This window comes from Pristiophorus japonicus, chromosome 18 (genome assembly GCF_044704955.1).
Source record: "Pristiophorus japonicus isolate sPriJap1 chromosome 18, sPriJap1.hap1, whole genome shotgun sequence".
In the NCBI taxonomy this organism is placed as follows: domain Eukaryota; kingdom Metazoa; phylum Chordata; class Chondrichthyes; family Pristiophoridae; genus Pristiophorus; species Pristiophorus japonicus.
The window spans coordinates 26803669-26828780 of record NC_091994.1 but is presented as its reverse complement, the minus strand read 5'-3'; the positions used below and the strand labels follow the sequence as shown (position 1 = coordinate 26828780).

The 25112-nt window shown below is 44.5% G+C and overlaps 1 protein-coding gene across 1 annotated transcript in view; it reads right to left on the bottom strand.

Annotated features, from left to right (window-relative positions):
* Positions 1 to 25112, bottom strand: part of LOC139229006 (unconventional myosin-Va-like) — a 193154-nt gene that overhangs the window by 50942 nt on the left and 117100 nt on the right. Inside the window, exons 22-26 of the mRNA XM_070860669.1 lie at positions 11945 to 12172; positions 10269 to 10362; positions 7166 to 7314; positions 4821 to 4871; positions 4122 to 4355 (exon numbers count right to left, since the gene is read on the bottom strand). Coding sequence (XP_070716770.1) covers positions 4122 to 4355; positions 4821 to 4871; positions 7166 to 7314; positions 10269 to 10362; positions 11945 to 12172 — 756 coding nt within the window. The remainder of the gene's footprint in view (positions 1 to 4121; positions 4356 to 4820; positions 4872 to 7165; positions 7315 to 10268; positions 10363 to 11944; positions 12173 to 25112) is intronic.

The following is a 25112-nucleotide window of genomic DNA, read 5'->3' as shown; positions in this document are numbered from 1 at the left end:
TCTTAACTGGGTCTTTGAGTGCCCCGGCGTCGATTTTTCTGTGGCATTGTTTCTGTTCCCATCGCTGCTTTGGGGCTATATTGATGTTAATGACTGAGCGGATTAGGTGGTGGTCCATCCAGCAGTCGTCGGCTCCTGTCATGGCGTGGGTGATGCACACGTCCTTGCGGTCCCTCGCTCGGATGACGACATAGTCGAGCAGGTGCCAGTGCTTGGAGCGAGGGTGTTGCCACGATGCCTTGTACTTGTCCCTCTGGTGGAACAAGGTGTTCGCGGTGATGACATGGTCATGTTCCAGGCATTTTGTCAGGAGCAGGGTACCGCTGGAGTTGGTTTTCCCTACCCCCTCTCTGCTGATCACGCCTCTCCAGGAGGTCTGTGTCCTTACCGACTGGCGTTGAAGTCCCCGAGGAGGATCAGTTTGTCGTCCGTAGGGACTCGGGACAGTGATTGTTCGAGGCTGGAGTAGAATTCTTTTTTGGTCTCATCTGTTGCGTCGAGTGTTGGGGTGTACACGCTGATAACTGCGGCGCACTGGTCCCGGGATAGGATGAACCGGAGAGTCATGAGACGTTCGCTTACCCCGCAGGGGAGTCTGAGGTGGCCGAGCAGCTCATTCTTGATGGCAAAGCCAACTCCATGGAGACAGCATTCTTCTTCTGGGTTGCCTTTCTGGGTAACCACCACCTTGTTCTTTGAGCTGGCCTTCCCCTGCCCGCCGGATCTCACTTAGGACGGCGATGTCGACGTTGAAGCATCTGAGTTCCCAGGCAACGATGGCGGTGCAGTATTCCAGTCTGTCGCTGTTGGGATTGTCGATGAGGGTCCTGATGTTCCAGGTCCCGAACTTCATATTGAAGGGTGGAAGATGCCTGTGCGTGACTTCTTTTTATTTGGGATGACCATTGCAGACCAGCCACCACACTGACTTAGCAGAGCAAGGTCTTGGTCCAGTGGCAAGGGGGTTCAAGACGACTGGAGACCAGGCTCTACTGTATGGGCCTAGTTGCCTACGGTGGGATGCACTGAGGAGCACCCTTCGGCGAGATGGTGAGCGACAGGGATGCAACTGCTTAGAGGCTGTTCATCTCCAACATCTTCCAGTTCAGATGAAAGGTCATTAACCTAAAACATTAATGATTTCTCTCTCCACAGATGCTGCCTAACCAGCTGAGAGTCCCCAGCATTTTCTTTTTTTTTATATATGCTATTCCTAACCCGGAAGTGCTCCATGCAGACAATGGATGTCCAAAATTTCCAGGACAGACATCCTTCATTTTGAAGAATATAAAAATTCACACCAAGTGAGTCATTTAAAGACAGACAACACATAGCAAAGCACTGTGAAAGTTCTTACCCTGGTGAAAATATCACTATGCTGAAAAGCCTCGATCCAATTGATATTTTTAAAAATGGATATACTAATGTTATTTATCTTTTAACATATTGAATTTATTTCTCATTAGATTATATAAAATGAGTGAAGGTAATATAAAACTAAGTTGAAATGCAGAAAAGATCTTTACCAAAACTCAACTCTACACAAACTAACTGGGAATGGAGATCTTCCCACTGGGCAACTTTCATGGTTTATGTAGGAGCGTGCAAATGAAATTACAAAAAATAATATATTAGTCATGTTAAATTAATATGAATTTGCCCAATTGAGGGGCACAGCAATCATAAATCCATAATGCTCCAATTAACAAAAGGATTGTAAATACCCAAGTCCTGAATTCTATTGTGGATATTTGAAGTTGACCTATTAAAATGTTTTTTTTTAAATCCCTGCGCCAAAAATAGCAGTCTAAAAATTAGAATTCATCCTTTGGGAGATACTGTAAAGTTAATTAAACTCCAGAGGTCTCCAGTGTATGTAGCAGGAGGCTTCAACCTCAGTGAAAAATTGTGACAATTAGAATCAAAATGAATACTCCTTGCCTCTGTACAGCTCAACTTTACTTTAGGGCAATAAATTAGAAACTCGCAGAAATATTTGAGTTATCTAAATGATGGTAAACATTTTGATTTCAAAGCCAAATGTAACTGTTATAGATGGAAAATGCATACACAGCAGACCGTGACACATTGTTATGCAATGTGAATTCCTTGTATGTTGCTATAAATTGGTGGTATTTTCAGACTACAATGGTTGCTAACCAGCCCATACCACAACTGAAGACCAAACTCAGTTAATCAATATTAAGATACCTTGATGAAAATCTTTACAAGGTTTATATAGCACATAAGATCACAAAACAAGTGCTCAGATATTGAAGTTAAGCCTGTGGTAGCATGAAAATGCATCAATTTCATATGCACAATTCCAAAGTTGTGTATTGAGGATCTGCCAAACAAAAGCCACTTCCGCAGATAAACAGAAACAATCAAAGGGATATGAATTGAACTCTCAATTTTTCTCTAATAGGGCAAAATACCTCGGGGTCGAAATTCGGTACCGCCGTTTTTGAGGTGGTGTCACCGCCCGAATACTGATTTTACCGCCAGGCGTTAGGTGCAGGCACCAACTGCCAAATTCAGTTTTTACGCCCAAAGATGAGAGCAATGCTAAAAAGTGGCATTGCACACTCATTCTCGAGCGGGAGCTCAGGAGGCCGACTGAAGTTCGCTGTGGGAGGCTGCCGCCAAGCTAGCTGGAAAACAGGAAAAAAACCTCAAACTTCTCCTCCTCGCCGCCCCCCACCCCCCCCACACACACACGCACGCACAAGCTTCCCTGTTACAACTAATGAAAAAAAATATATATATTTTTTTTAAACTTATCTTGCGCTCCGATTATGCCCGAGTTCCGCTGTTTACTTACCACTTATTCCAGCCTGCCGGGAAGACCGACTAACTAAAACTAAACATCACGATAGAGGCGTTGCACGCTGGATGACATCACTATGCGGGCGACGTTAGCTGGTGCAGCATTGCCTCTGCCAAAGAGCCTACTGAATTTCAGCCAGGGCATGGACAACACTTACCGTCGAAGGTAGGCCTTTGCTACCCCCCGCATGTGGTAACAGGCGGCATCCACAACCCAAATTCGATTCCCTCATTTCTACCAGATGGCATGAGTTAGATTGGAATTCAAACTATGTGGAAAGTTAAAGATGCAAATCTACATAATATAACTGTGTCTGGGTCGGTTTTCTTTGGAACAGAGGAGGCTGAGGGGAGACCTGATTCAATTTTATACATCAGAGGCTTGGAGAGAGTAGAAAGGAAGGTTATGTTTCCCCTGGCAGAGGGGTCAACAACCAGGGACACAGATTTAAAGTAATTGAGGGGAGATACGAGGGAAATTTCTTCACCCTGAGGGTGGTGGGGGTCTGGAGCTCACTGCCTGAAAGGGTGGCAGAAGCAGAAACCCTCACCACATTTAAAAAATACTTGGATATGCACCTGAAATGCCGTAACCTACAGGGCTATGGACCAAAAAGCTGGAAAGTGGGATTAGGCTGGATAGCTCTTGGCCAGCCGGCTGGCACGGACATGGGCTGAAATGACCTCCTTCCGTGCTATAAATTTCTATAATTCTATGAACTCCCAAGTCAAAACATGTTGGTATAACATTTTGTCTTGTTCCAACCTTTAATGCCATTTCTATGCTGCAAAACCACACTGATTTAGTGTTTGAACATGTTAATTTATGCCACACTACAAGAGAGACCTACACAGCATGAGAGAAATGCAATTGTTTAATGGAGAAGTGAAGCATACACTTAGTTGAAGCACTCAATTTAAATCTCAGCCCTATACATATTCCTCATACAAACTTCAGTTTAAAATATCTAGAAGTGGCTGCAAGGCAGTGCCAAAAAGAAAATGATGCGATTACACGCTCTGAATATAAATAAGCAATAATTTCAGAAGAAATGGCCAATGGCATGAAATGTTTGCTCACAAGGAGGAAATTGAATGATCTGCTTGTAAGTTCAGGCACCAGCAACTTTTCCATTATATCAAAAAACGATTGTAGACAAATCAAAAGCAAACCGCTAGGTATCCCTGGAATTATTTTGGGTACAACTGAAGGAACCCAAGAGACCCTAAAATGCATTTGATTCAGAGCTCTGGAATAGTATTTCTTTAGTACAGCATCAAACTTCACTTACCTTGTTTTTCATAGCATCAATCTCCTTTCTTGCCCCAAGGAGCTGAGATTTTAGCCAAATCTGTTGTTCTTTAAGTATTTCAGCCTCTTCAGTGGCTGCTTTGAGCTGGCTTAGCAGATTGTAAGTAGCATCGTTTTGTTCTCTGGTGTCATTTGTAGCAGTATCACCAACAACTTCTCTTGGCTGATCGATCTCATTCTTTTGTTTCTGGTTCTCATTTTCAAGCTCTTGAAACTAGTAAACATTTAAATATTACTGTAGGCTCATTATTCTTTGTACTCTACATTGAAGTGAGCATTAGAATTTATTTTCACAAAGCTTATAAAATTAGTTCAACCCAACAAAATGCCAACTATCTCAAGGATGTTCTTTACATAGATTGCCATAGTTCACAAGCAACAGCAAGCTAGAAAGAAATCAGTATTTGATTTAAAATACACACTAATGATAGATTACATAATGCTTCATTATTACCACTCGTCCTCATCCAATACAGCGAAGGGTAGGAATAAAGTGCTGTAAATCAAATTTAAGTTACTATGAGATCCAACTCGTAGCTAATTACTTGTGGATGATACTTACGGCAACAACTCAGCATTATAGCAAACATAGCTTTACAATTCAGACTTGTTTAGAATTCAAATCTAGTCACTTCTATATCTGGACAATTCTGTAAATCTGTAAAAATATTTACAATACCTTAATCGTGCTACATGTCTCTGCAGTATCTACACCTCTCATTTCATTTACCTATTTAAAAATGTAAGCATGCTGAGTCACAAATGATGATAGCACGTGGTAACATAATAGTTTAAAATACTGAATCAATTCGATTCCGGCCAGGGATAAGCAATGAGGTACAGTACAGGAAAACAGCTGCCAGTGATATCTGGTTACATCTATCTGCAAAGATTAAAGGCACCATTTATCATTCTAAAACCCAGGAGTAAAAGATTGAACTCCAAAAAAAACTTGGGTGAATTGAGAATAAATCAATCAGTTTAATAAAAAGTAATTTATTTGGAATAGTTAAAAATCAAGTAAACAAAGGACTAAAAAGAAAGGCATAGTTAAACCAACAATGTGTTAGCAATATTGAGACACAAGTATAGCCAGAGACACAGCAGGACAATACAAGAAAAATATATTGAACAGCCGAACACCAATAATATTTCTTTAAAAAAGTTAAAATTATACTCAAAGGTGCTTCACAAATTGGGAGTAGTAAGAGAATGTCAATTGACAATCTTCTGAAAACAAGTAACGATATATTGACAGCACACAAGGAAATAGCAAAGCAAGAGAACTACTGAAGATTTTGGAGCAAACAGCAAGAACTTTGGTGTGAAAGAAAATTTGGGAAAAAGAAACTTGAAACAAAAACTTACCACTAAGTACACAAATGTGAGTCACAAGAACTCTCAGATGTGGGAAAGGGTTCCAACAGCAGGAGTGAAACGGGGTGAAGGCAGGCAATAATGTAGAAGTAGAAAGAGACAGCAGGAGCGAGAATGTGGGATTTGAAACTCAGCTCAGGTTAAATAGGTCACTGAAGTTGCTCACTGTCGGCCTCAACCCAAGTGGTCACCTAGGAAGGAGGTAGCGTTTTTTTGGTGATAGCTGAACAGGATAGCCTTGGTCTTGATGTGGAGTTGAAGGAAGTTCTCACTCATCTTGATTAGGAAATGGGGCAGAGTATAAAATGCGTGGCCAATCTCATCCCGCCTGTTTCCCCATCAGGCAGGTTAGGTTAAAATGACTTCACATTTAGTAACAGTTTACATTTCCACAGGGGAAGTTATCAGAAATTACAAAACAAAGGGGCATTTTCTTATGTCCAGTTCCTGTGCAATGGCTTCTGCTTCTTCCAAAAAGACTACAACTGACATCAGATTAGGCTGCTCCGACTGGACAATTTCTTACATGACCTGGAGTTGGCCAAAATTTAAAAAAAGGTTGATATAATGTATGTATGCCTGGGTTTACCTACCACCAGAGGGAGCGACTGGAGGTGGTCATTGGGCCACAAACACACACGTGCAGCCCTTGTATATAAAGAAAGCCTCAGTGTTTAATCCTCACTGAGAGCTAATGAAGTAGAGTCAGGTCGCACCTGATTGAGTTCACGGTACTAAGCCTATTGAGTTATTGCATACACAACAGTTGACTGCATTAAATTTTGAAGTGAGTTTTCCTAAATGTCATTTTCAACATAATAAATGGTTTCTAATAATTAAACCTTGCTGCACAGAGAAATTACTTTGATAAGTCTTTCATTAAAAGAATGAGTTCCCTAAATACATCAACATTAAATATATTTTGATAATGTAGGATATAAAACTTCTGAATAAACAAATTCAAAGAATAAATATATCCCATATAGAGAATAGGAGAGGGGATCAGAGCCCCTAAACTGGGAGAGCTTGAAAAAAGATGGCCTAGATTTTTGCTCTTGGTCTCCAAGTGACTGACAAAGAAATAAGTGGATGTTGGAGAAAATTAGGAGGTCCTGCTGGGCGCTCCTCAAACAGTCTGCCAAAACCCTGTCCTCAGGTATCAAAATGGACAGAAGACATAATCCAGTACAAGTCATTCCTTTCCGAATAAAGGAAGGAAACAGCAACCACTATGTGCGAGAGAAAAGAGGAGATTGTCTATTGTAGAAACATTGGCAGCCCAGCAGACTCTGAAGCTTAGGGTTGATTTTATACTCGTGAAAAGCCAAAGTAGGTCAAACTACTGCCTCTAACAGAAAATATCAGTTATACAGTTCATCTTATATTGCTGCAGGGTGAAACACTCATTTCAGTAAAGCAAGAAATGCAGTATAATTGCAGCATTAGTTTGCTGTAGTGCCCCATAAAAGAATCTGGTCATTGTTTCTGCCCATTACTGATGAGTTCTGAATGTTTAAGAGTGGATAAAATATGGGGAATCATATACACAGTCAAAAATCGCTCTTGGATTTGTTTGTTAAAAAAGTTGTGGCACATGAATTTCCTCCAAATATTTACAATAAGTTGACAAAATTCAGCTAAAATTACCTTAATATAGGTCATTTCATCTTTCAGATTTTCATATCTTTGTTCTAGGCGGGAGAATTCTTTCACAAGGTTCTGGTAATGGAATCGCTCTTCCTCAAATTCAACCTGGAACTGATGACTCTTTGATGCCACCTTCAGGGCAATTTGTTCTTTAAGACACAAAAAAGGAAAGAAGAACTTATCTTGCTTATATGCTCGTTCCATTAATTGTGTGCGTGTGCGTGGGCCCCGGTGTGGTGGGGGGGGGGGCGGGGGGTGCGAGGTGCAGGAGAAGGGAAGGGTCTTAAAATGCCAGTGCTCAAACTTCTATAAAATATTCGGATAAAATGCAACCCTTCAGTTTGCTTTAATTAAAGCGATACAAAATTAATGAACATGCGTCTTTAAACAAAAGTCTGCACACCAGGGGGTAGAAAGTCAAGCCCACCGGAAACCTGGCGCACCTACCATTTTTAAAGTGCTTTTTTCGCCGCGTTGTGTGGCCTCTTTCGGGAAATTTAGCCATTATTTTTCAGGCAGACCGGAAGTCGGCCATACTGGGGGCGAAAAGCAGAAGATTGTCAATGAGAGGGGCGGAAATGGAGGCGGGACGGAGTCGCGGCCGCTGTCATTCATCAGCGGAGTGGTGATGACATCATGACGCACGTGCGTCACCACGGCTCTCCCCTTCGCTTAAAGGGGAGAGCCTTCGGCATTTCAAAACTTCGATCCACTGGGGAGGGTTTCAGCCGGGCCAGAGGCCTGGCACCCATGAGGGGGTGCCAGGCTGTCTGTTAGTGGCCCAGGCGAGACTGGGGGCATAATTGTCGGCCCGACCTGGCAATCAGTTAACAAAAAAACATGGCGGCAGTGGGCCCTCCCAGTTGTATACCTGCCGCACTGCCATGTCTCTCACACTGAAAGCAAGGTGCACCAACAAAAGCTGTTGGGGGCACCGCGTGGCAGATCAAAGACTTAAAGACAAAGACTTTTCGCGGTGAATTTGGCTGGAGGTGCGGAAGATCGGCGGTGCGCGCTTTGATTACGCACCTACGGCAGCAGTGCAACGGAAGTGGGAACCGCCGGATAAAATCCCCACCGCGAGGTGAATTTCGCTGGTGGAGGCCATTCGCCTCCGCTGCATTCAGACGGTTAGAGGCTTTTTTGGGAGGCTGAATTTTGGCCCCTAGTAGTATTGAATATGGTAGATTTTTTTTTTTTAATTCCAATTTTTTGCCCTTCCCTTGAAAAATAACTGATATTGTTTTATGGGGGCCAATAAGCTCTCTGCTACTTAACATAAGTGATGTTTGTCAATGAGAAGCTAGTAACTATTAGTCTGTTCTACACAAACAGGGAACATCTCTTACACACAAGCACATTCCAACAGAGAATAGTGAATCAGGAGCAAGAGCCCCAGCTGATTTTTCGCATTTTCCCCCCTTTAGCTCAAGGACATGGAGGTAAACAGTAGTGTCCCCACTGCCCTAGTCACGAACACCACAAACCAGTACCTTCAAGGCCTGTATTGCTCAGTACCAAACAGTACATTTACCAACTAGAATATTTTTAATGCATAGTATTAAGAGGTTCACAAACTATTTAGCAGAGTGAATTTGTAATAACATTTGCTGGCCAAACCAAAGAAGATTCTGATTAGTGTATCAGCCTTGAATGGTGCACTTAATTAAACCCACATTGGCAATTTTAGTTCATTTCCAAAAGTGACAAGAAGTGAGCAAAGGGGCAGAATGCTCCCTGCACAGCTAAAAATGTAAAACAGCTTTGAATTGTCCCAATCTAAAACAGTCCCAGAGCAGTTGTGCTACACCACTGCCACAACCTCACCTACTGAGCACGTTGCAGTAGACGCTGATTTAGGAATTACAATTCCACCATCTATTCCACAGCTTCCTCACACAATCTCCCTGGCAACAATACACTGAGTACGTGTGGGAATCTCATACTTCTTTGGGAATGGGAGATATTTCAGGAGCATGCAGAAGTCTGGGAAATGCCAGCTATGCGCAAGATGTCACGGCAGGGATAGATTGGGGCAGGGGGGACTGGATGGGGGAACCCAAAGTCCCAGAATTGGACACTCTATAGGACACAATGCTTCCTGTGCCTCTTGGGAGGGGCCTGAGCAGCTAGCTTAGGTTTAGGGAAGGTAATTCGAGTTTGCTCTACCTTTGGGATGAGTATTCACAGAACTTTTCTTTTAAGTGATTGTATAGATATGGAGAGTAGGTATTAGTTAAAATGTACGTGTTGTACATTTTAGAAAATGTACATGTTAGAAACAAAGGATGCCTAAAAATGTATAAAACTGATATGGATGCTGTGTTTTAAATCATGGTGTCTCCTTAGAATGATAGGGAATGCTTAGAAATGCTAATTATCTGTGGTTTTCAAGTTAAAGCTTCGGTTTATTTATGTATCTTTAAGACAATTTGTATAGAAAAGGCTTAGAATGGAAGGAAGTTTATAGGAATTAATGTAAATACAGGCAGTTTGCTATGTCGTAAGGATATGAGCAGTGGGAGAGCGAGACAGAGAGCGAGACAGAGACAGAGACAGAGACAGAGACAGAGAGACAGAGACAGAGAGACAGAGACAGAGAGAGACAGAGAGAGACAGAGAGAGACAGAGAGAGACAGAGAGACAGACAGACAGACAGAGACAGACAGAGAGAGACAGACAGAGAGAGACAGACAGAGAGAGACAGACAGAGATCATGTTGGTTTGTTATCGAACCCATAAAGAGGCAATTTCTCACCCATGATATATGGGGATCAGGGGTGGGGAGGGGGAGGTGCAGTTGAGATCGAATGGAGGAACAGGCTCAAAAAGGGCCGTACGGCCTACTCCTAATTCTTGTGTTCTTTATACATGATGGACTTGATGTCCTTCTCTAATTTCTTGCTTCACAATCTTATCCAAGAAAAAAAAAAATTTAGTGCCAACTTCAGTACTCATGTCCACTTATGTCACACCCGTGTCAAGTATTGAGATCTTAATGCAAATTGGTATTTGTAACAAAATGTTGCTTAGAACTGAATCTACCAGTAAAGTATGTCAAAAAGGAATATGAATTTTTAAAAACTGGTTTTAAAAAAAATACCTTCAATAATCGTTGACTGCTCCAGAATATATTTGTTAAATGCTTCTTTTTTATCACTTAACTCAATTTTTTCCTTTTCAAAGACAGCAAGGCACTGAAAAAAAAAAATAAAAGCTTTTATACATCAAAAAGTTAAATCACGCAGTAAAAGCAGCCATTTATAAATTTGATGCAGGAATATTTCCAGACCAACAAACTGGAGTCATGTACAACCTCTCAGTATGAAAGCATACTTATAAGATTTTAAAAAAGCAAGCATTATGCTTGCTCAAAGCTCAGTACAGCTTGGACATGCACAAGTGAAAATGTAGAGTCACCTAGGAACTTGACAAAATAAAGGCAATCTTGTGAGTTTGAGCAACATAAGGCACAAGCTTCTCTGTAGAGTTGTCAAAGTAGAGGAACATATTTTAGGGTGTACTTGCAGTGCAGCTAAAGTTTGAGGCCAGGATCAATGAACATTCTCCAACCTAGCGAAAGGGATTCTGACTTTGGCAGTCAAGTTCAAATTAAGAACAGTGTTTTCATACACAAGTGGCTGATCTCCATCTTGTGCCTCTGGAATGTCATTATTCAGAGCTGGACCCTGGGCACTCAGTAGATTTCAGCTGCACATACACATCGTTATTGAAAAGGAGTATGTTCATAACTGATGTAATTCATTTTTTTTTAAACTCCAAAAAGGTGACAATCTTCCTTATTTTCAATTATAAAGACAAGGTGAAAAAAGTAATTGCTGCAAGTGTGGAGCATTGCAACAATCACCAAATTACTGCTCTTTATAATTGCACAGTTTGAATTGGGGTTGGTTCTTTTTCCTTTGAGCATTACTTTGTTTTGATCATGAATTTTGCCTCGTTTTTTTTTAAAGTATTCATTCTTAGGATGTGGAGCCACTGGCCAAGCCTGTGCTATTGGCCATCCCCGGTTGTCCTGGGTTTGATACTTGAATGGCTCGCTAGGCCACTTCAGAGTGCAGAGAAGAGTCAACCACGTTGGTGTGGGATTGGAGTCACCTATAGGCCAGACCGGGTAAGGATGGCAAGTTTCCTTCTCCAAAGGATGTTAGTGAACCAGTTAGGTTGTTATGGTGTTTCATGGTTACTTTTACTGACACAATTTTTTCCCCCAGATTTTATCTTAAAAAGACCAGAATTTAAATTCTTAAACTGGCATGGTGGGATTTGAACTCTCGTTCTCTAGATTAGCCCAGTAACATTACTACGCTACCATACCCACAGCTGCCTTAAAACAAGTTACCTCATTCCTCTTCACACTGCAGTTTTTTGGCAACAGGTTTTTGATCAGAATTCACGTTATATTATTTCTTGCAATTTGCTCAAATGGCAATTTTGTCAAAGCTTTGAGTAACCATAGCAACATTGTTCAATGCAAAAATGATGTATAAACATTTAAAGACCGTGTGCATTCTAACATTTTAAATAAAGCTGCAGCAAAATCATTGCTCACCTGAAAACATTAAATTTAATGGCGCGGAAGTTGCGGTCCAGATAAGGACGAACTGGCAGCATTCACCGCCATTCCGCGTTTGAAACTGACCGCAACTTCGGGATTTGGCGCAGGTGATAGCAGAAATCCTGAAATGCGGTCCGTCATTCACTGTTGACACAGACTGCGCAAAAGCATTAAAAGCATTAAACTACATAAAATCTGACCTGTTTCCATTGAGTTAGGTCTCGAGAAGCTCTAACTTCTGCATCTCTTCTCTGTGTGCGCGCTCTCTCCAGTTCCTCTTGGAGTTTTGTGATTTGTTGCTGCAGATTCAAGACTTTGGTTTCTTCCACTCTACACCGCTCTATTTCATTCTTAAGTTTCTCCACCTCATTTTTTTGAGAAGCAGTAAGTGTTGTCACTTGCTCTACCAATATTTTGTTCTCTTTATTCTGAAAATAAAAATTTACAAACGAGATGATGTTGCATTGCCAGCAAACATCAGTGGTAAGTCTTCGTATTTGGGAGTTAGCAACTGTTCCATGTACATCAGTCAAAAAAATTAGGATATGACAAGTTGTAATGGAGGGAAAGATTAATATTTAGATTGTTTTAAACACAGATCAGTTATTAGTAGTCCTTAAATCAAACTAACGTCAATCATTTGATTCCATCTTAGGTCAGTCAACATCTAAAAGAGAAAAGTTGTGTGTATGTCCTTCATCAAACCGAGTTTGATCAAGGGTACATATCAAAATAGCATAAGTCATCTGCTCTTTACGGACATGGACTGATCCACTCTGCACTTCCAATTTGTTTTTCTTGTTACTTGAATCCTGTTGAACTCAAACAGGACAAAGGCTAGTGTAAGAGAAAAATTTGGCATTAGGGGTACCAGCAGGACAAGGGTTAAAGTGCTGGTTCCTGCACTGACCCATAAGGAGGTAAAGGCCTTTCTTCTTGCGCCTTGTACATTCCAGCACCAAGGCTCCAGAAGGTACTGTTATGGGTTGGGATACCAGATAGTATTCCAACAAGGAATGTCAATAGGAGAGAACCTAAACAGACCGCTGATAAGGCGGTGAGAAGAGGCCCGAGATAGACTTCATGGCACCAAAGGAAATGTATAACAAATTCCAACCTATGATACCATTCTGGGTACAGTCTAAGATGGTCACGAGATCATGGCCTGTCAGTCAGAGCTCATGATCTGTCAATCCGGAGTAGTACTGATAAGGTAGTCCAATTAGAAATCTAGGGAGGTCTTGTCCAGGAACAGAGGGGTTTTGAAATGTATAAAAGTTGTATGATTGTGCTGTTCGGGGAGCATCTCCTCTCACAGGCAGCTGTGATGAGGGATGTTCCCAGACGTTCGTAATAAAGATGGTTATACTTTGCCATCCGTCTCTGTCTGCTAACTTCGAGAATTGCTACGTGGGCTGGGGCGAGCGTCGACCCTCTATCAGTGGGCCCGCTCGTGGGAGAGGAAGCCTTCCCTCTCTCCCCTCAACATTTGGCGCTGCGAGCAGGGTACAGACTTCCTGAACGGAACAATGGCCCAGCTGTTGGGGTGAATATGTTTTAATTTACCACCGTCAAGTTAGAGCTGTGGCATTGTAAACCGCAAGGGAAGGATATCCATACAAAGAACCATCTGTAGTGAGTCCCGGAGGGACAGAGACGGTGGACAAGAACGATCTAGGGGTGGAAGGGGGTCAAAGGTATATCCTAAGATGCGTGCGTGTAGGTAGCGCGGCAGTGCGAGGGTGCGACGCAAGGGAAGATATGGGGAAGGTCTATTGACCCAAAGTGGTACGAGCGCACGGTGCAAGGATGAGAGAGCGAGGACATAGAGACGACGTCCCCGCAGCGATGGGGTATATTGACCCAAAGCATGGCAGTACGAGTGTACGGCGCCAAGGGAAGACACAGATATAAATAACGTCCTGCATAACAAACACGAATTAAAGGGAGTACCCAAGACCCTCATAGCCCGAAGAAGATGGGTAACTTGGCAAGTAAAAGAACAAATGGAGCTGGTGAGGGAACGGGGACCCAGGCCATTAAACAAGGGAAGAGAGTGTGTAACCGGGGACCCGAAGGGTCTCTATTAGAGTTAGTAAGTAACAACTACGCAACCTTAATGGAAGGAATGAAACGGAAAGGGTGGCAGCCCACGGATGCCCCTGATGGGCAGAAAAAATGGTGGGATAGTCAGACCAAAAACAAGGTTAGAATGGCTCAGGCAATTATCCTCACCTGCTACCGGGAACTAGTAATGGAAATAGATACTCAAGTTGAGCTGATTCAGAGATTAAACATGAAAATAACAACCTTAGAAAGGGTCGTAAAGGAGAACAGTAAGCCCCTACAGTGTGCATCAGCAATACCCAACCTAAAGGTAGCCCCTATAACCGCTCCAATGTATCCCTCCCTGGAGAAAATACCAGTAGGAGAGCCTCCAGATGATGGAACGCAGAGAGAGCCCCCGGCATATAATGAATACACACAGGCAGCTCCCGTACGCACGACTACCACCCCTGCACACGGACAGCAACCTGCTCTAGTCACTATACAAGAAGTTCCCCTTACCCCGCATGAGACACAGACACTATTAAAAGGATCTAACCACACCCAAACCCAATAGCAGAAATACTGAGTTACATAAGAACATAAGAATTAGGAACAGGAGTAGGCCATCTAGCCCCTCGAGCCTGCTCCGCCATTCAATAATATCATGGCTGATCTGGCCGTGGACTCAGCTCCACTTACCCGCCCGCTCCCCGTAACCCTTAATGGTTAAAAATCTATCCATCTGTGATTTGAATACATTCAATGAGCTAGCCTCAACTGCTTCCTTGGGCAGAGAATTCCACAGATTCACAACCCTCTGGGTGAAGAAATTCCTTCTCAACTCAGTTTTAAATTGGCTCCCCCGTATTTTGAGGCTGTGCCCCCTAGTTCTAGTCTCCCCGACCAGCGGAAACAACCTCTCCGCCTCTATCTTGTCTATCCCTTTCATTATTTTAAATGTTTCTATAAGATCACCCCTCATCCTTCTGAACTCCGAGTAAAGACCCAGTCTACTCAATCTATCATAAGGTAACCCCCTCATCTCTGGAATTAGCCTAGTGAATTGTCTCTGTACCCCCTCCAAAGCCAGTATATCCTTCCTTAAGTAAGGTGACCAAAACTGCACGCAGTACTCCAGGTGCGGCCTCACCAATACTCTATACAGTTGCAACAGGACCTGGCAAAAGGTTGAGGAAATGTTCGATGCACATAACTTAACCTTGGGTGACATACGCAGATTGGTAAAGGCCAAAACCGGTAGTGTAAATTGGCAGAGGGCTACCCTAGGAATGCAACATGGCAACTGGATGACGATAGGGAACCGGACCAAGCCACAGCGGTTACTAGACCGAAAACACGGGATGGATGGATGTTGGGGACCTATAAGAACTAACTGCAGCAGAATATTAAAGATAACCCAGAAGCCAAACGAAACTGCAGGAGAGTATGGGGAGCGGAAATGGCTCGCGTACAAGGACCACTCCGGTGCTAATGACCCCGAGAAAGATGACGAGGCATTCCTAGAAATGTTTACGGATGGGCTGGAGGAGGCGCGTCAAAAAATAATTAAACTAGGATTCAAGATAGGTGATGACTATGAGGAGATCTTAGAGTAGACACAGAATGTAGAGGAGCTAAAGGCCGAGCAGAAGGAGAAAGTGTCGAAGATGATGGCAGCAGCACTAGCAAAAGAAGGAAAGGAAGGGGATGGGGACCTCCGCGCCGCCCCCTTGACGTGTTACACGTCATCAGGACGGATATTTTAAGCAGAGAATGCCCGCGAAAGGAGGTTGGGAAGGGGACGTATAGACCCAGGTGCCATAATTGCAATAAACTGGGACACATAGCAAGAAGATGCCGGGCACCGGGAGGGGGGGCGGGAGGCAGGAAAAGGTCCCCAGCAACCTGGGAAACAAACCCCCCAAACCGGGAAACAAACTGGGACGCTCATTACCCGTGAGGAACTGGTGGAGATCCTCCAGCAAAAAACATTGCCCCCACCGGAGCCACCCTCTAATGAAGAGCTCCTCAACCTGCTCAGACTGGCTAGTGGTGGCCGCTAGGGGTTACCGGCCCCCGAAGGACGGTTGGAACGGCCAACGCTAGATTCCGGTATGTTTATTAGTGCGGTGTTAGGGGGCCGGCAGTGCAACATGCTAGTAGACACGGGAGCGTCGGTATCCATAACCAACCTAGACCTCCCCCTTACCCAGACCACAGACAATATTCAGGGAATGGGGGGGGGGGGGGGGGGGGAGATTTAAAAAAGCAACATTGAGTGAAGTAGTACCTCTGGAGATACAGGGCATAATGATACCCACCCAATTCTGGTGCTGCCCTAACCCAGAAGGCACCATACTAGGGATAGACACTTTGATGGAATTAGGGGCACTTATAGACCCCCAGCGTAATCGAATTATATGAGGAGGAAAACATCAGACCAAACAGAAGCTCGATTGCCCGGGGCATCCGCAGCAGCGAGTAGCAAGGATAGTCCCAATACAGCCCGAATGGGAAATGAAGGGCGTGTGGGGCAGTGTCTGCCGACTATACCCGACACTGTGGGCACGGCACAAATAAGATTGTGGGCTGGCCCGGATGAACCCGGTCAATGTTCCCGGGCCGGAGCATAAGGCCCATAAACAATACCCTTTAAAACCCGAGGCTGATGCAGCAGTCCACCAAATAGTCCAAGAGTTAGAAGCGCAAGGGGTGGTGAAGCAAGTAACAGCCACCATTAATTCACCGGTGTGGCCTGTGAAGAAACCCGACGGGACTTATAGGTTCACCGTTGATTGTACCGCCCTGAACAAAGTCACCCCAAGGGAATACCCGATTGTGGCGAGCCCTTTGACTGTGTTCAACGGCTTGAACCCCCAACATAAAATCTTCACTGTACTTGACATAGCAAACGGGTTCTGGGCCATACCTTTAGAGGAGGAGTCACAGAAGTTTGCCTTCACTATAAAGGGGAGACAATATACATGGACCAGAGTGTCCCAGGGATTTCACAATAGCCCGGGAATATTTCACTGGGCGTTGTCAGGGATCTTGGAATCCCTGGATGTAGGGGAAGGAAGTACGTGGATGATATCCTTATCGCCTCAGGTACTGAGGCACAACACCTGGTGGCCCTAACTACAGTACTAGGGGCCTTACAGCGCTCGGGGTTGAAGGCTAACCCTAGGAAAGCCAGGTCGGAAGAAGGGAGGTTGCATATTTGGGATACATAGTATCTCAAGGGAACAGACAGATGCCCGCCGATAGAAAGGAGGCTATTAGAACTATGCCTAGACCACGGACAGTGAGAAGGGTCCGACAGATATTGGGGCTATTTAATTGCCAGAACTCTATCCCAGAATATGCAGAAATGGCCCACCCAATAAAAGATCTAGTGAAAGGAGGTAAACCATCCCAGGAGGCGGCATTCACACAGCTTAAACATGCCCTTATGAGCGCACCCGCCTTGGGGTTGCCGGATCAGAATAGGCCCTTCCACCTGTACATGTGCAATAGTGAGACCCACTACAATGCAGTGGTAACCCAGGAACACGGGGATAGACAAAGACCCGTCGCATACTACTCCATGAAACAAGGAGCGGTAGCCGCAGGTCTATCTCGATGTGTCGCAGCCCTTGATTGTGCGGCATGGGCCGTGAGGGCGAGCGAGCCTATCATAATGACCGGGCAAATTATCCTGCATACACCACATACCCTTGTGGAGTTGCTTAATACCGGGAGGCTAAGGATGATATCCGACACACGACACGCCAATTGGGAAGCAATGCTTTTGCCCCCAAATGGCGCCTTGACTATAATAAAGGATAGCGGGAACAATCCCGCAGGCTGGATAGTCACCAAAGGCAAAGAGCACCAGTGTGACCCCATATAGGAAGCGAGCCAGATTAGGGAAACCCCACTCGAAAGGGCAGATATGGATCTTTATGTGGATGGATCCAGTCGATATGTAAATGGAACCCCCCCGGACAGGGTGGGCAGTCGTGGACAGCAATGGGCAAGACAGGGGAAAGGGTGCCCTAGAGGGAAATCTATCAGCTCAGGTAGCAGCATTGGTAGCCCTCACCCAGGCATTGAAACTAGCAGCAGGAAAAAGGGTCAACATATACACTGATAGTTGGTACGCCTTCGGAGTGGTGCACGACTACATGACTGCTTGGAAGAGGCGGAGATACGTGACTTCGGGAGGGGGACCCATTAGGCATGAAGAGATAGTCAAGGGATTGGTAGAAGCTTCCCTCCTCCCTCAGGAATGTGCAGTAATAAAAATTAAAGCGCACTCAAAAATCACAGACAGGCACCAGCAGGGAAATGCCTGGGCAGATGAAGCTGCCAGACAGGCAGCTGAAGTAGATATGACCAGTAAAACCCCGATTGGCTCATGTATCACCCAAACAGAAGAAATGAACAGACTCAAGGTACAGGGAGAATCCATCTCGCAAGAAATAGAAGGGTGGGAACAGAATGGAGCAAGAAATGGGGTGGATGGAGTGTGGAGGAGAAGTGACAACGTGGTGGCCCCGGGATGTCTCCGACAGAATCTATTGGTAAACTCCATGTCACGATGTTGGTGGTGGGAAGGAATGGGGAGAGACGTAGAAAACTATTGTAGGAGGTGTATAACCTGCGCAAAACACAACCCGGGAAACAAGATAGAAGTCCGGCTGGGACACCAACCCCGCCCAAAGGGACCCTGGGAAGCCCTACAAATAGATTTTACCGGGCCACTGCCCAGCCAGAGGGGAAAAATGTACTGCCTGGTAGTAATAGATCAATTTACAAAGTGGGTAGAAGCCTTTGCTACTAGGAATTGCACCGCCGATACAGTGGCTAAAATCCTGGCTGGGGAAATAATACCCAGGTGGGGGATGCCACTGCAGTTGGACTCAGATCAAGGTACGCATTTTATGGGGAAAGTCATGAAACAAGCCTGTGCCCTGCTAGGGATTAAACAAAAATTCCACATCTCGTACCATCCGGATTAGTAGAGCGGATGAATAGGACCCTAAAAATCGCATTAGCCAAGGCAATCGAGGAGACCGGGAAGGGGTGGGTGGAGTTACTTCCACGAATCCTAATGAAATTAAGAGCCACCCCGAGCCGAACCACCGGACTGACCCCCTTTGAGCTAATGACAGGCAGAGCTATGAGATTGCCAGAAGTATTAGTATCTGGGAGTGAGGACGTAGGACCTTACAAGGACAAGATATGGAGGTTCGTCATGGAGCTATGTAAACAGCTGCATGGATTACGAGCGCAAGCTAGGGACCAACAAACCATTAAAGATTTAGAAAGGGATACAAAGGAACAAAGGGTTCAGGTACCCCCCATAGGGAGGCCAGGTCATGGTGAGGTTGAATCCAGAGAGACCCGGATTCTCACCAAAATGGACCGGACCCCACCAAGTGATCATGATCAGCGACACATGCGCTTGCATAGATATTGGGGGGTATTGGTAGATGGAAGCACTGGACCCAGTTGAAACAATTTGGATCTTAACCGACCGGTGAACACCGGAAACGTTGTGTTTTACAGGATCCTATTCCTTCTTGGAGCCGGGACGTCCTCCGACGAAGGAAGCTACAGACCCCAAGGCCTATACTATAAAACATCTGAAACCATTAACTGTGATTTGAGCGCCTTAGTGGTGGTAGCCGGTACAACAGTAGATTTAAATTGTAGCATCGGACTAATGGGCATAACTCAACTCAACACGGATGTCAATCGACATTGGGGGTGGACCAATAATAGGGGAAAACAGTAATAGTAAACGAGACCTCAGTGTGCTTCGTGCGAGAGAAAACGGAGAAGTTGCACTTATAGGGAGGGGGCACAAATAAGGTACACGCCTGTCTTTGCCAAATTCTCGGAGACCTCAACCAGGGGATACCAGGTGGAGAATATACCCGGCCTCCCTGTGTGTGGGTACAGATCAGTGGTGTTGGGACATTCGGGTCTAGAATAGACCCGCCACCGTTGCTCCAACAACCACTCTGGGAACTACAACTCTTTATAGTACCACCACACATCCCCCTCCCACATGCCAGGAGTCACAGAGGGACTAGTAATAAAGGAATCTAAGAAGAGGATACATTTTGGGGTGCGGCAACGGCTACTTACGGTGGTCCTAAACCTCACGGATATCATCCTTCCTAGCTTCTGTCGGAATGAGACTATAAGTCTGTACCAGAATCTGACTCAGCGAATTCTTGAAGGCCCGGAATCCACAACCATGAGATTCAATATCAAAAGGGGAATAGAACGAGGTCGAACAAAAAGGGATTTACTGGAAATGCTGGGCACGGGTTATGCTGCGGGCCTTGCAACAGTGAATATCATAGACATGTATGCGATAGACGATAGGGTCAATAACTTGACACAAATCTTAAGGGGTTTATTGGGGAGGGACGTGGATAACCAAGCCCTACAAGCGCGGTTGGGAGATAGCGCGGATGGGGAACGGTTACAGATGGCTCATACATTACAGAAACATGCCAAGACAATAAATTTGATCCACGCAATGGGAAACAAAATAAGTAAACGATTACAAGCCGAGATAGTTTGCTCCGTGTATGGGGCCTGGATATTAAGTGAGGTACAACATAATTTGGAGCAACTCCCAAACAGCATACTTAACAATTGAACTCTAGATTAAAAAAAATGAACAACACATGCGAAGGAATAGTCACGCATGGGTGCCAAAATTCAGATGCATTACTGGGCGGGTGAATATGATCGGATTTGTGTTGTCCATACCACAGTATGATGCAACAAAGGGCGACCCCTTATACCAGATCGATAATATTGGTGAAGTGAGAAACCAAACTCGGTCACGTTACCATCAGCCTGCCAGATGGGTGATTAAAGTTAACAATAGTACCAAAGGCATTGGCATAACCGACTGCTATAAAAATAACCAAGTGGTTTTATGTCGAGGTACGCCACAAATGACGAATGATGATTGTGGATTCCACCAGATAAATGGATGTATGCTGAGTATCACTCCTCTTGAACACGATCTTGAGACCATCGCTGCCCCGCAAGGGAACGGAGAGTGGTGCGTGAGCACGGGGGCAGCCAACTTAACCATTAAGACCAGGGAAGGAGTCACCCAGTGTCCTCATTAGTCCTAACTTCTGCTTCAGACCCAAGGGAGAAATAGACAGACGGATATCACATACATCCCGAGACAACGGAAATTATCCACGGAACAGTCACAGATATCCTCCGAGAGGGGTACAAGGAGGTGGTATGGGAACCGCAAGGCAAACAGATACCAGAATTAAATGAGGAACAATTATGTTTGGTGCAAGGAATCCAGAATCAAAGACAACAGTATATCCAGCTGATGGAAGAAATAGACAACTTAGACAGACACTAACGCAATGCTGGCTGATCAGCCCTGGTACTCAAAGCTGTGGGACATTGGACTTAATATTCAAATTCACCCATGGATAAAAATAATATCACATGTACTTGTAGTAATACAGGGTCTGGTTCTGATGGTCATGATGGGATTAACATGTGCACGAATTAACCAGGCCAAATAACACGGTAGAACACGCGCTATGATTAAGGTCATAAGGGATGAAAATTTAAGCAGTCCTACAGGAAGGACTTGCCTTATATAACTATGGGAAGGTCTCAGGAGGTCCTAAAGCTTGGGAGATGGCTACCCAGGTGAAAGAACCTATCTGGAACTTGCATACAGGGAGATAGTTATCGGGAAATATGGCCAGCTTGGCGTATAGCCAAGGGCCAAAAGGGGGGAATATGCAAGAAAAATGTGTCATTAGGGGTACCAGCGGGACAAGGGTTAAAGTGCTGGTTCCTGCACTGACCCATAAGGAGGTAAAAGCCTTTCTTCTCACACCTTGTACATTCCAGCACCAAGGTTCCAGAAGGTACGGTTATGGGTTGGGATACCAGATAGTATTCCAATAAGGAATGTCAATAGGAGAGAACCTAAACAGACCACTGATAAGGCTGTGAGAAGAGGCCCGAGATAGACTTCATGGCACCAAAGGCAATGTATAACAAATTCCAACCTAATGATACCATTCTGGGTACGGTCTAAGATGGTCACAAGATCATGGCCTGTCAGTCAGAGCTCATGATCTGTCAATCCGAAGTAGTACTGATAAGGTAGTCCAATTAGAAATCTAGGGAGGTCTTGTCCGGGAACAGAGGGGTTTTTGAAATGTATAAAAGTTGTACGAGTGTGCTGTTCGGGGAGCATCTCCACTCACAGGCGGCTGTGATGAGGGGTGTCCCCAGATGTTTGTAATAAAGATCGTTATACTTTGCCATCCGTCTCTGTCTGCTAACTTCGAGAATTGCTACGTGGGCTGGGGCGAGTGTCGACCCTCTATATCAATGGGCCCGCTCATGGGAAAAGAAGCCTTCCCTCTCTCCCCTCAACAGCTAGGACTATGGAACTGTGGAGACAGTTGTTTGAAATTAATGCTCTGTAGATTTTCTAGGCTAAGATGGCATCTGCCTTTGACATCAGGATTGTTATATGCAGATGTAGCAGAATGATTCATGCAATGGGTTTATAATGCTTGTACACCTATTTGAGCTCTGGTTTACTAATAGACATCAAGGGTGAGATATAGTCACGCATGTTCATTTGGACAATTAAGCCACAAGTTTGAACTCAAATCAAATATAACTGGATTCTGAACTGCAAGTGGAATGAGCTTAGTCAGTACCAAACTCTTAAACAATGATCATGTACAGGAGAGAAATAAGCCTAGCTCAGCAGTTTGGTGAACCATAAACATATCAAATGCTATCTAGCATCACATCAATCAGCATTGATCAGTGTCATAAAAGGGGCCCTGGTAAAGCAGAGGAGTGGGAAGGTCGTGGCGGAAGTGCGATGAGTGATCGAGGCGGAGGAGCGTTGAGGGATCGTGGCTGAGATTCGGTGGGTGATCGTGGCGGAGGCTTAGCAAATGTTTGGCGCAGTGAGAGATCACATGGCGTAGGTGCGTCAAAAGTTTGTGGCAGAGGAACGGCGAGAGATCGTGGTGGAGGAACGGCAAATGAGGGTACGGGGCCCAGAAGAGCCGAGGGCCCAGGGGCAGCACAGGCCAGCCCACACTGCGATGTGCGCACACTAGGTCCATGCAGCAGAGCAGGTCTCCAGTCGTCCTGGTTAACCCTTGCCACTGAATAAAGGCCTAGTTCTGTTAAACCAGTGTGGTGGCTGATGTGCAACGGTCACCACATGTTTTAAAAAAAAAAATCTACGCACAGGCATCTTCCACCACTTCAACTGGAGTTCAGGACTGGAACATCAGATCCTTCATTAAAACATCTGTGAACTCGTGTGGAAGCAAGTCATCCTCGTTCAAGGGACCGATGATGAAGAACAGTGGAGAATGCCAGGGTAAAAATAGTGGATGAGAGTGTACAGGGACTCACTACATACATAATTTTACTAACTCTAATTCTCCATTTCCCTTTTATCAAGAGGGCCCTACATTAATGGGTCTTTCAGAATGAGTGATAAAATACCAGTATATGTTACAGCCTGACTGTTCCAAAGTAACAGAGTTAGCTATTTAAGATATACCCTGTATCATTAAATTTGAATAAAAAGTTGCAACTAAACAAGTCAGAATGTAAAGGTTATCAATTTGTGAATCTCAGACGCTCAAATCATTAGAGTTTGCAATTTAGTTAATCAAGTCTCTAAAGCAAAAATCTGAGCCATCAGATGATGTTTCAGACCCCTGCTGTCCATGTTCATCCCGTGATCATTCTTTCTCTGTGTAGTAGATTGCTTTCAGTCAGTGTACTGTAAACCTTAGAACATGTTTCTGGTTCAGTTACCTGAATTAGTTTTACATCAGAAAGGAAGAAAACTGTATCATTGCCTGCTGCTAACAAGAGTTTAATGAACTGGTCGTGCTCTACACAAGAGACACAGATCTTCAGTATAAACTGGTCAACAACCAGAAAAACTTGACTGCACATTGAGAAAATGTCTGGTTAACAAGTGATAAACAAGTTCAAAGTGACTCGATTCAGTATCACGTTCCATTATGTGCATATTCATTCCATGCTATACAATTAATGGATACCTTGTCTACCCAATACATTCTAAACAATACCTTGGTTTATAGGAACAGTTTAGATCGAGGGTGCTGCTTTGAGCTCTACTACTTCCCCACACCCCTCAACCGTCTTCGCCACTTTTCTTTCAGGCATTTTGGCACCTTGCATACTGTTCCAGTTGCTGGGCACCCTCTGGAACCCCATCAAAATGGCCATTATTCATGTTCCAATCTCATCATCAAGCATCAGCCTATTCAACTGCAAAGGCATCAGAGTCCAAAACTCTCCTCACCTTAAGTCTCCGCACACATCCACTTTCTGCTCTCTTGATCCCCCTCCCTACCCAACTCCTAATCACTCAAGTACCCATGCTAGCAGACATGGCTACTGGTTTCCCTTACTCTAGCATTATCCCTCTCCATTTTAAAACTGCTGTCACCAGCCCATCCGTCCGGGACCTGGAACGTCAGGACCCTCATGGACAACTCCTATACCTCCTTTTAATTTCCAAGGTTTGCATGTGTTGTGGCCTCTCCATTCTGTACCCAGCTCTTTGGAACTCCTGATTTGAAACCCTCCACTTGGCTTTCACCCATGTCATAGCACTGAGACTTGCTTGAACATCATAATAAATTACATTCTCTGACTGTGGTGAGCAACCCATATCTATCTGTCCATAGCATGACAATTGATTATGCTGTCCAGCTCCACTGGCTCGCTTCTGCTAACTAGCTCTTTCCTATCTGGGTTCAAGTTATATGAGTCACAACTTCTTTCAATGGAACATCTGGAAGGCAGAAGCCATCGTTCTTGGTGCCCACCACAAACTCTGCTCCCTTTACATTAATTCAATAACCCTCCCTGGTTTCCCTCTCAGCCTGAGCAAGACTATAGAAAACCTTGTCATTCTGTCTGATTCAGATTTGAGCTTCAAACACTGCATCCTCTCCCATCAGCAAGACCACTTACTTTCATCTCAACAACATTACCAGTCTCGGACACTCTTCCTGACTCTGGCACTAAAAACCTTATCGCCCCCCTCCATACTTGATTATTGCAATGCTCCGCTTGCTGGTCTTTGTCCTCGTTTCATAAACTCTGACTGGCTCCAAATGCAACTGTGCAGATCTTAGTCTGCACTAACCCCAGTCCACCCAAGGGAGCAAAGTTTGTGATGGACACCAAGAATGATGGCTTCTGCCTTCCAGATGTTCCATTGAAAGAAGTTGTGAC